Source organism: Halichoeres trimaculatus, unplaced genomic scaffold (assembly GCF_033239565.1).
Source record: "Halichoeres trimaculatus isolate MK-OKI-2021-1 unplaced genomic scaffold, fHalTri1.1 fHalTri1_scaffold_8, whole genome shotgun sequence".
NCBI classification, from domain to species: Eukaryota; Metazoa; Chordata; class Actinopteri; order Labriformes; family Labridae; genus Halichoeres; species Halichoeres trimaculatus.
In genome coordinates, this window is record NW_027437186.1 from 10,081,302 (window position 1) to 10,093,636 (window position 12,335).

General features: G+C 38.9%; 1 protein-coding gene across 1 annotated transcript in view; it reads right to left on the reverse strand.

Annotated features, from left to right (window-relative positions):
* The window catches only part of thada (THADA armadillo repeat containing), a 124,951-nt gene that overhangs the window by 77,313 nt on the left and 35,303 nt on the right, over positions 1-12,335 (reverse strand). Inside the window, exons 24-26 of the mRNA XM_074675144.1 lie at positions 11,222-11,344; positions 10,742-10,864; positions 10,303-10,394 (exon numbers count right to left, since the gene is read on the reverse strand). Coding sequence (XP_074531245.1) covers positions 10,303-10,394; positions 10,742-10,864; positions 11,222-11,344 — 338 coding nt within the window. The remainder of the gene's footprint in view (positions 1-10,302; positions 10,395-10,741; positions 10,865-11,221; positions 11,345-12,335) is intronic.

The window sequence follows — 12,335 nt, forward strand, 5'->3', positions numbered from 1 at the left end:
GGACAGAATGGGGATAGAATGCTCGCCGCATCAGAAGACGAACATAATCCATGGCAATAAAAAGCTGAAGAGCCTCTAAATGCCACACTTGTGCACACACAGGAGTGTGTAGTGTATCAGAGTGTGTGTTTAACCCTTCTCTCCTTCAATAAGAGCGCCTCACTCAGTAGAGGCTCTGCTGCCTGGAGGTCAGAAGTCAGAGGTTGTGTGGGAGCAGATTAGACAGGGTAAAAGGAGGAAGGGTCACAGAGGAGGAGGAGGGAGGAGGTGTGAGAGAAAAGTCTTGGTCATGTGTGAGTGTGCACAGTCAGACAACAGATGGTGAAACAGGCGGTAATGGCCTCATCATAACTCCAGACTGATCAAGGCATCTCCTCAAGAGATCTGTTTTTATCAGCGACAGGCTCCCATTTTTTAACTGTCAACATTAGAGAGAACCCCTGCACAGACTTTTTTTACATCTTCACTATCGGATGCTTTAAAGCTAATAGCTACTCTGCTGACAAGACAAACTGAAACTCCAACTTACTGTGTCAGTCCCATATTTTTCTTAACTTTTGACACAGTATTGGCTTCTTGTCACATTTAGCAAGGAAAGAAAAACAAGAAAAAGCTTTTGTGCAATGCAAAAACTCAGATGTTCAAAGCCCCTCTAGTCCCATCTCCACTCTTCTCTGCAAAATGAGTAAGTTTAGGCGTAGACTGCTCCTGTTTATGGGCAGGCGGACACCATACTTGATTTTTTTTATCCACAATGTGGATATGAGACCCTACTACACAGGGGGCACAGCATGTTTGAGCTACCCGGCGCAAACCGGCTGTCTGTGCTCCAAGAAGCAGACCAGCTGTTTGCGGCCCAGGGGGTAGACTTGCTGTCTGTGCTCTAAGGGGTGTACTTGCTGTCTGTGCTCCAGGGAGCGGACAGGCTGTCTGTGCTCCAGGGAGCGGACAGGCTGTCTGTGCTCCAGGGGCGAACCACCTGTCTGTGCCCTGTGGTGTGGACTGGCTGTCTGTGCTCCACTGTGTGGACCCTGTACCCAGGGATTTTCATATTTGTTTTTAATAAACGAAACGTGTTGATGGTCTTTGCTATGTTGGTCAATTTTTAATAACAATGTTATTTGAACTATACAGCTGTTCCATGCAGTGTTGCTCAGGCAGCATGTTCCCCCAATGCGATACTTTAATGTTCAGCAGAGTCGTATATCCTCTGTGTGCCCTCCTCACTCACGGTTACAAAACAACATTACAACAAAAAGTATTTTACTGTAAAATAACGGTATTTTTCTGCAGAACTCTTTGCATTGTCACTACATTGAAGGTGTTTGACGGCAATAATTTAGGAAAAATCTTTTAAATAATGTTATTTTTCTCTAAAATTGAATATTAATACTTTAATCTGCAGATATTTATCTTTAGTTTTACGTACAGAGTTTGTTTTTATACATTACAAAGTTGTTATTGTACAAGTGACAAAATTTTTTTCAGGAAATTACTGTGGATTAATTTGACTGTTTCCTAGAATAAAGAATTTATACCATAACATTACAGAAATTAACCTTAAAGAAATCTGATTTGAATGTGTTTTGACTGAATTTATGTTATTTTACAGTGAAACGTACATTTATAAACTATAAAATACTGTGTTTTTATTTATTTTGACTGTTAAATCTAGCCCTGTATTTTTACAGTTATTTCATAAAGTCCCATGTTTTTACAGTGTTTGACTGTAATTTTACAGTATTTGTCAGGAAACTTTGCTGCCAGTGCTACTGTTTTGTCACTATTTTTTATTTTACAGTGTACATCACTGATCAATACAGCAGTTTCTCCCACAGACACAGGAGTGGCTGGTTAGTTAGTTTTAGTTTTTGTTTGACTTTGGACTCTTTAACTGTCCGTTTGACTCAGACATTAGTAGACAAATTTACACAGAAGAACTAAGTGGCAGTGGAAAACTTTCTGGGGTAACATCGCTGTTTTCATACAGAGTTTGGTGGCTGTGGGTAAAGAGAGCGATGAGACTGTCGTCACGCTGTCAGGACTCAGAATCCTATCTGTTCTATTGTCAGACACTAGAATGAGAAAGTGAGTCGGTGACAGAAAAAAAAAAAAAAACTTTAAGAGGACCTTCTTTGACCAGGGGCTTCAGGTGAGGAAATCAACCAGAGCAAAACCAAAACAGTTTTCTGTCAATCAGACCCCAAAACTGGGCTCGGATTAGGAGTCTGTACACATTTAAAAGGATTTGGAATGAATGTATTTAACTCCTGACAAAAAAAAAAAATATGATGTCAGTTTCACATTTGACAAAACAAAAACAGGAAACAACACATGTGTTCTGTTTTGTGTCTGGCATTTATCAAAGAAAGAGGATACGTAAAGTAAAGAATGAGAGCAGCTTTTGAGGCTAGCCTTTACTTCCTCATTTTTTAGAGGCAGTCTTCATTAAGACATTTTTCAGGAACCAGAGCACACACAGTGCAGAGTAAGGAGTGGAAGCTGCCTGAGATAAATCTGTTTGCTCTGGTTGGAATGCAGAGAGCAATCTTCGCTGTCAGCTTTGTTTACAGTCTCATTTATCTCAGCTACGATATCTGATCAACATCAACGCACGATCCCGGAGCGGAGCAGCCTGACTCTGATCCACAAGCAAACATACGGTCTGTAACCAAGTCACTACGTAAAATACACATCTGTGATTCCCACAGACAACAAGAAGAGACGTCTCCACCAAAACGCACACAAGTACACACAATGCTGTAAATAAACAGGTTTGTGCGAGAGGGAAATGTGTTTACGCTCCGGCTTCGGCAGAAACACACAGAGTTAAATATTAGAGTGGACAAGCTGTCACAATGCATTTTCTGCCGCCAGAGATCACAACTGTAACATCACGGTAATAACACAGACCAGACATACAAGCACACAAATGCCAAAACACACTTTCTGTAATGAGTTACAGCTTCCTTGCTCACACACACAGCTCTGAACCAACCTGGCTCAACACAGAGAATGACAAACAACAAGGGCTGAATGTGGCATGATAATGATTCCTAAACTAAAACAAAGACCCCCGGAGTTCTGCGATTTTAAAATTAGTTTGCCAGTGCCTACAATTTATTGTTTGCTCACTGTAATGTATTGGAAAAAGTTTCAACTATAGACTGTAAAAACATGGACATCATCTTGCTCGGCTTAAAGTGAGGTTGCCACAGAAACTGCTCCCCCTGGTGGCTGGCTGCAGTATAGGTAAAAAAAATCAGACTCTCCAGTCATTCCAGATGGGCTGTGGTCAAACTTTAAAAAATGAATACACCTCTAAGAAATGTTTCTCACGTCTGATTGCTGTGGTGATTTGAAGATATAATTTGGCTGCCATGTATTCAAGTCCTCTTTTTTCTGAAAATTTCGTTTTTATTAGTTTTAAGAGGTTAAGAGAGTCAAGAAGTGATTAGACTCTCAAAAGAAAAAAATATATGTATATTATTTCTTTTTTTTTGTCACTTGGCTCCACTCAGATTCTCCAAGAAATCCTCACAGTCTCTACTGCGTAGATTGCGGCTGCACAACTGCTTCAATGGCTGCGCCTGTGATGGGGAAATTTTGGCTTCAAAACCGCACACTGGTAAACGGCAGAGCCTCTCTATGTACAGTCAGTGGTTTCAACCAATATAAACCCAATGTGGAGGTGCTAAAAACTGAACTTCTTTGACATTCTGCTCAAGGCTTGCTACAAAAACACCTGACAAAAATACATAAAAGTTTAAAAACAGATTCTGCCATAAAACCCCTTGCTAATAACTGTCATAGATTTGACATGCTTATCATCAGCTGGGGATGGGAAAAATGTACAATCATTCAGGAAGACGTTGACATTTAACTGCGGCCTGCATCTCCTGTTGTCTATCGGCTAACGCCGACTACTTCAAAACTCCATTAATCAGCCCAACTCGAGAGGGGTCATAAACAACCGCTTTCTGAAAAAACATATTGTATTGTGGTGAGATAATTTTCTAATAAAAACTTTTGTGTATAAAAGATTACCTGTACAGAGCTTGCGCAGTTCTGGAAGTAAAACCATGTAAACAGATCTGAACATTTTATATAGTTCTTTTTAATTCAGAGCTTCTGTGGTTCTTGAGATATTCCCAATTCTAAGCAAAGTGTTCACTAGAAAAAACCTGAAATTGTATCAAGTGTTTAGACTTAAACCGAGCCACGTTCACCTGACCAGTCCAGAAAAATGACTTATTTCAAGTTCTTTAAAGACAAAAATGAGGTCTGAATTGTTTGTAACAAGTAAAACAAATCTGCCAAAGGAACAAGAGAAAAGTTACTTGTATTAAGTCATTATTCTAGTTTCAAGCAAATTTTTCTTGTTCCATTTGCAGATTTTTTCACTTCTTACAGTAATTCAGACCTCATTATGTCTTGCAATAACTTGAAACAAGACATTTCTCTGTACTGGCCAGTTGAATGTGGCTCATATCAAGTATAACAAGACAATTTTTACTTAAAACAAGACAAAAACACTTGATAAGGTTTCAGTTTTTGCAGTGTTCAAGTATTAATCTAACTATACTTGCAACAGGAACATTTTTTGCATTAGTATTTTGGTGTACTGTGACACATTTCTTGAAATAGTAAAATGCATCCAGACTCCAGCATAAGCACAACCTTCAGGTCAAGTGTGATGCAGACAACAATCCAAACTGCCTCCTGCTGCACTCATGTCTACCATGTTTTCAACTTATTTAATGCAAAGTAATGAAAACATCACTGACTCTGAAAATAATGGAAGTCTTGGCTTTGAACAGTAGAAAGAAATCAAAAGCTTTTTCCTTTTTTATCTTGTAATATATTTAGTTAGAACAGTTTAAAATTCCCCTCTTTGGAAATGGTTTACAGATACGCTGTAAGCACAACAGCACTTTTCTGGAAGGCAGAGATGAGTATGGAAGCAAATCTTATAAAATATTTTTTATCACAACGTCTCATGTGCATATTAGAGTTTGGCTCCTGCAGTAATGGGAAGGAAAGCAAGAAAGAAGAGGGTGACTTCACTGAGAGCTACATAAGGAGGGGGCAGCAGACTAAAATCCCGAGTGGAAACAGACGAGATAAACACAAGCAGCCTCGCTGAGAGTGTCAGAGGCTGTTAGGGATTCAGCCAATAGAAACACAGGAAAGAGAAACAGAGGAGCCCTGTGAAACTTTAGCTGGGATTATCTGCGGGCTTACAAATCACTGTGAGCTGGATATAGACCGCAGCGCAGATATCAGAGAGCTGCAGCCAAACAGCACAAACTATTGTTCCTGTTTGATTATATCTGCTCTCTGTGTGGAGCTTTAAGTCAAATCAAGCAGAAATACATCAACTTAGACAGAAAATGAAGAGAATGTTGAGATGAGGATATGATATGTGAAAACCCACCATCTAGATAAACTTTAACTGACAGTCCTCATTTCTATTAGTCCTGTTTTGCACAAAGACAGTAGCCATCTCTACCAGGCTCACTGATTTGTGGAATACATGACAGTTTTGCGTTTCGGTAGCTGGTATCAAAGGACAATGGAAACGGATAGAAGTTTTCAGCACCAAAAGTGCTTAAATCTTTCTAGCAAGTAGCATCCATGTTTTCAGTTAACAGTGACACTGACAGTGATGCTGCAAGTGAGGAGAACTTGTCCATCTCTCAGTGTTTTGGATAGGGGAGGGGCCCACGGCAGCACCCGTTGCTCGTTGAGAAGAGTAAAATCAAAACATGCTTTCACATCAGAGTCCCTAAACTCAAGAGTTACTAAATTTGTCATTAGTCACAGTCACTCTCAGCTTCAGCCAGGGCAGGCCACTGTGTGCAAATACCTCACACATGTTTGTCTCTTGGGGTCACTTTGGCTAGTCCCCAGCCCAGATAAAGGAGGGTTGATATTTTCACATTGAAAAATAAAAACCAGAAAAGACAGTAGAAAGTTCATTTATAGTTCTAAACAAATTTATGATGTTGAGTTTTACCTGATTTCTGTTTCTCCCAAGATGTTATTCCTCTTACTTACAGCACCAATGACAGTTACTTTGTTAATAAAATTAGGCCATTGCATCATTAAAGATGCCATGAGGGGGATCTGTTGTGATTGCACTCCCTCGCCACCTTGTGGCATTAAGTCTTCGCACACTGTCGTAAACTGTTTTTAGCGAGGCGTGTGTTTGTTTTGGAATTAAATGGAGATCAGATAGAACCAAATTGTCTTTGTTCAAGAGGTAAGGGATTTATCAGTACAGTTACGTAGCGCTACAGTTTGAAACATGACATCAAGCAACCTTGTAGCAGCTGGCTATATGTTAGCCCAGTGTTCTGATGTATCTGTAGACTAACGTAACAACAAGTTAACACTGTCAGTTTGTTTGTAGTTTAGTAGCTGTTTATATTTAGCCCAGCTAGCAGACCAATGCTCCAAGACATGTTTATAATGTGTTACGTCAGTAAATCCTGGTTAGCTATTTCCTGCCAGTCATCCACCAAGCAGAGCTAACGTAACCTCACTCTTCATTTTATTGATAGACTCTCAAGTTTGAACAGCTAAACATCAAGTTTAGCTAAAGGCTAATTAGCCTTTAGCTTGGGCTGTATCTCTCTCCTGTTTAGCTTTCTTCTTTTCTTCTGTCCTTTTTTCTGTCCGACAGTTAGGCTCCAGTGTCCAACATCAATATAAAATGAATCACAGAAATCGTTTTCAGCAGAGAAAAACACTGATCTTTGTGTTTTATCTCTTCTCACTACTAAACTCCATCTGCGTGGTGTTGTCATAGAGACCTAGATATCAATCCGGTCCTGGACAACCCGACCTGGAAGTTAAGAAGTATCAATTTAAAATAACCTGTAACCAGCAATATTGGTGCTGATAGTCTCATTTTAAAGTGTGGATTACAATCAGGAAAATATCTGGGAGTGAGAATTTTTCAATATCACTTAGAAACTTCTCATAGCCCCTTAAAGCAACTTTTAGCAACTTCTGGGACAGCCTGTAGCAACTCTCCTTAATGAGGTATATAGTTGGTATATTGAAACTAAGAATGTCTCACCCAGCTTTAATGACCCAGCTTTAATGCTTCATTCTTTCAGGTTTTACATGACTACAAATGACATTATTGATAGAAACAAAACTGCTAACAATGGACTGTTAGGATATATGCTATGCTCTGTTAATCCTGTTTTGCACAAAGTCAGTAGCGACCTCCACCATGCTCACTGGTTTGTTGGATACTCAACAGTTTTGCGTTTCAACAGCTGACATCTTTCTGGAGACAGAAAGAGGTGCTGAAAACAACAACAATGTACAGCAAACTGAACACCATGGCCACAAAAAGGTGATACTACCTGAACTGCAGATTTTGTGAACTAAGGCTAACTCAAACTTAACCAAAGCTTCAGTATAGTTTCTATGAGATTATTTAATCTGCGGGAGCCTGTTACTATTTCTCCAACTGTTCTGCACCTACTATGGATTCAATAAATCATATAAACCAACGTGAAGAAAGCCAAAACACTTGACCCAGGGCAGCTATCAGTTTCATTATCTGGTTTCCAAATCCTCTGATGGATGTTTGACATGCACTGGGAGCTGGTAATAATTTAGCTCTTTTTTTCCAGAAACCTCTGGAACAAACCACAATTTGTCAAACAATCCTTGACAGCAGAGTAGAACCAAACAGCTGATAAGCTTCCAACTCAAACTGAGACTGTTCAAATTAAACCAATTCTTCAACCTCACTTCATTTTATAAACACCCAACCCTCTGAAACCAGACATTCACAAGCTGACGGCTTCTCAGGCTAAATTATAGTTGGCACATTGTACAGAACTTTTGTGGGTTTTTGTAATCCCAACACTTTGACCTAAAAATGTGTAAGAATAAAATCACTCTATGACTGTCAATAACCCAAATCTTCTTCCAGTAAGACTTTGGATTTCATCACTTTTAATGGCTGAATCTCAGCACTTTGGTTTTTTAGCTCGTTACTGAAGTCAAACTGCAGGGGCAACATCAGGACAGGTTGCTGACTTTAGGGAAGTATTCTTAAACTGACCCTCTGGTGATTATTAAGAAAGTTTCAACCAGAAGCAGAAAAGAAACCTCTGAGATTCAAACAGCTGAAAACATAAAATAAACCAGTTTCAGGTTAAATGAAACAAAACCTGTTTCTCTGACACTCTTTTATGGAAAAGTGAGGAGCAGGGCTGCAGCTAGCTTGTTTCTTCTCTTCTGTTTTGTTCCTTTCAGATCCCCATAGTGTTTCAGGTACTTGCTTGAGGACCTTAATTGTTAGCAGAGGTTGTCTCCTCTTCAAAATAAAAGACCAGGATCAAAATCAAAATCAAAATCAAAATAAATAAAAATAGCAAAGTAGTTTCAATTTTATGACAAGAGCTGCTTTGATGGTCTTCAGCAGATCTAGGGGGGCTGTGAGTTAATACGTTTCAAGCTTAGGTTAACTGACCAAAACTCTCTATCCATTTAAATAAGGTGCAAAACACTGCTTTACCTAAAAGGATGAAAATATTAAGTCTAGAAATAGAAGAACTTAAACATACAGCGAGTGATAGAGAGGGGGGGTATAGCCGGATGGATGGACACTGTAATATACTACAGTAATGTGTATTTCTATCTTTCTCAGGCTGATTCCAGCCAAAAGACAATCAAAATGAAATAACACTATTTAAAGCTTTCACACCACTTTTTAAACTAGAAAAGCACTCAGAGAGCGCAGACCTCCACCAAGCATACTGTGATTGTCACCAACACTTCAGTCCTACTTTAATGTTATACTCCCTTTCAGCAGACTGTCTGCTACAATTTGGTGTTAATTCCAGGTTTGTACGATAATTTGTTTCCTGACAGTGTTGACAATTATGATGACCCAGTACATATTTCATATTCCAGATCTCAGTATCCAGAATATTGTCAGGATCTGGATCTTACTTTAACATCTGTCAGAAATCATGGTAACCTTGTCTTGTATTGTTTTGCAAAGCAATCTGACCATTTATGGTGGAGTTATATACACATATGGTGAAAACAGCCCTATCTCACGATGATAAAGAATCCTTTAAAATATCCTGGATCCAGACAGTGATCCAGATCACCTCCAAAATTTAATCACTTCTTCCTTATTCCATTTTGTACATTTCCTGAAAATGTCATGAAGATCTGTTTGTTACTTTTTGAGTTATGTTTTTCACAGACATCAAACAAACACACTGTCCTGTAAACATAACCTCCTGTGGTAAAAATTATTTATCCCTTCTCAGTGGAAACTTATATACAAATAACCATCGAATTATTCAGCGTTTAAGTTTAATTGTCAGTCTAAATTAACAAGAAAAATGTCTTCACTGTAGAAACTAAAGCTTAATATCTTAGAGCCTGTTTATACTAGCGTAATGTCTGAGATCATTGCAGCTTTCACCACTAATCCTCTGAAAGTTGTTTATGCTCATTTTCTCACCCCTGACTAAAACGTTTCCCAAATGTGTGACACAGTACTTTTTGTCCTGCTGGATCATGTTGTGCACAGTTGTGTTATCTTCTCATCACACCAGATGTAGCGATTTATTTGTGCTCAAACTTGTGATGAAACACATCTGCAGCACTTTTATTGGAGCTTTATTGATAGCAGCAGATGAGAGCAGCAACAACAGAAATGTCCCAGCTGTATTAATTATGAGATACTAAAACCTTGTGTTTCTATTTTTAACTTGGAACACCTTTTTTTGTTTACTTGGGTGTCTTTTTTGTACTTCTAGTTCTACAGAAGTTCAGTTCATCGCCAAACAATAAGGAGGTGACTTCAGGCGGGTAAAAGCTGAATGGACAGGGATGTTACAACAGTGCCCCCTGGTGGTTTCAAACAACAACTGCTTTTACTTTTCAAATGGGTTGTAAAATATTCTGTTCTTTCATCTACTTTGCTTTCTTTTTAAAAGTTTCCTGTTTGTTAATGTTAAATACAGATATGTATGCATGACATCTAATGTCTAAATTTCCAATTTCTTGAAATGGTTACAAAAAGTATGGTTGTCACATCCAAATTTAGAATGAACAAGATTTTTTCACCGAGCCGATTCTTTTTATTGCAGAGTTTCTCTGGTTTTGAAGTCATTGAATTTACAGAGAAGCTTCAGAGCCACATTTCCTCTTTCTTCTGTGAATCTTCAGGACCTTATTTTTGTGATTCTCATTCTGCTCTGATGCACATGATAGTGAAGTGGAACTGTTAGAGATGGAGGAGCCACAGACCTGTTCTTCTTGGAGTGCTCGTCTTTCCCCTTCTTCACTCCAAAGATCCTCGTGATCAGAGTGCTGAAAAGCAGCGTGGAGGAGTTCCTCACCTGGGAAACAGAAAACACAGAATGAAGGAGGGGAATTCAGGGAGCAGACACTTTGTTCAAGACTGTTGACTTCTGCAGATGCACACTTAAGTGTGTGTTGATTGGGGCTAAGCTGAACGGAGGAGCTGAAAATCCTCATTCCCTGAAGGCTGTGTGTGACAGTTTCTGTTCAGTCTGAGTTAGAGATTCTTCTAGAGGTGGTTCAGAGGCTGTGGTATGTGCTGCGGTTGAATACTGAGCCTATCCTAACTGATAAAATTGGAAATTTATATATACAAAGGGAATATGTTGAGCTGTTACAAAAATGTAAACAAAGATAAAGAGAAAATGGGGTGGTTAAGTCTCACCGCCCACACAGGAGAGGTAAAGCCCAGCACGGCGGCCTGCATGCCCTCTGACACAAACGGGATGATGTTTTCTCCCAGACGAGTGTCTCTGTACAGGGCCCGGAGGATGTTCAGAGCATGGACCTGCAGAAGAAAAACATCAACAGAGCAATAATAAATAAGAAACTACGACTCTGCAAAAAATTAGAGAGAATTTTGACCCCACAAGGACATGTTAAACACAAACGTGTGCCAATCCACATCTCATTTGTTCTGTTCACACATGTAAGTTCAGAATAAAGCCCAAATAAAATGACACTTAGAGTTTGGGCAGCTGTCAACTTGCTTTCTGACATTTTGTTAAATGATAAATGTAACCACATTCGAGGACAATGGAATGGACAAAAGTCGGCAGCACTCTTTGGTTCTTGTTCAGGAAACAGCTCTCATATTAAGATTTAATAAGATAACAGACTGATAGATTTAGCACTGGTCTCAAACCTGAGGGACAGTGGAGCTGTCAGTGTTCTTGTCCTCAGACGGCATGGCGAGGGCGATCAGCTCCCTCATGGTCATCTTCAGCAGACTGCAGCTGGACGACTTGGGCTCAGAGGAGAGCAGAGCCTGAAGGGAAACAAACATAAAACAGAGTCAGTGCTTAGAAAAACACATCATACAAACTGCTATACTGTTGTAGCTCAAACAATGTGTATCACTGTTCAGAGCTGCAAAAGAGGTGATGAAGAAGAGGTGATCATTTCATCTTCTATACTTTAGATAAAGTCAGAAAACATCAACCAAGTGTGGATGAGCAGTTTGTAAAGTATGCAGCAGAAATGTAGGTTGTCATTTTATAGCTATTAGTCCTCTGATTTTGTTCCATAAATTATTATTATTATTTTTTGTTTGTTTTACTTTTATTTTGAACTCCAGCCACCTAAACCACTTTATATTAAAGACTCTGTTCTAGCCTGAGCGGTAGTTGTTTTTTTTCTCAACATGTAAACACAGAAAAAGGTAGATCAATGAAAACACATTTAATGAGTGGGAAAAAAACCGCTTTAAACTGTAAAATCTGGCATAAAGTTAAAAGTATATGTCTGAAAAGGGAATGATACTTTAATCATGTTTGTTCCTGGTTATGTCTACTCAAACTATTTTAGATTTACTTCTAAAGTAGGGGTGGGAGAAAAAAAATAAAAATCAATATCGCAGGATTTTGTTTGACAGTATCAAAATAGGGATTCTTTGTCAATTTTTTTTTATGTTGATGTTGTTTTTTGTTTTCAAATTCTTCATTTCAGTCTTCGTTTATAAACTGGATTGGGAAAAAAGTTACCACTTTTCTCCAGCAGAGGGTGAAATGTTTCTCTTCGACTCGCAATGCATATTTTATGGGAAAATATGGATCCTGATATAGTCTGTAGACATAATCATCATCATTTGCTAGGCGCCACCCTGTTGGCTATGGCTGCCTGTTACAGCAGCTCTCTCTTCGTCCGTTTCTTGTAATTTTTTGTCTCTTTTTCATAATCGTTGTATTTGGAGTGGATCATTACTTTGTATGGCTCATTTGTTGGTCATGGACACCAAACTTTTTGTGGCTTCAGTGATA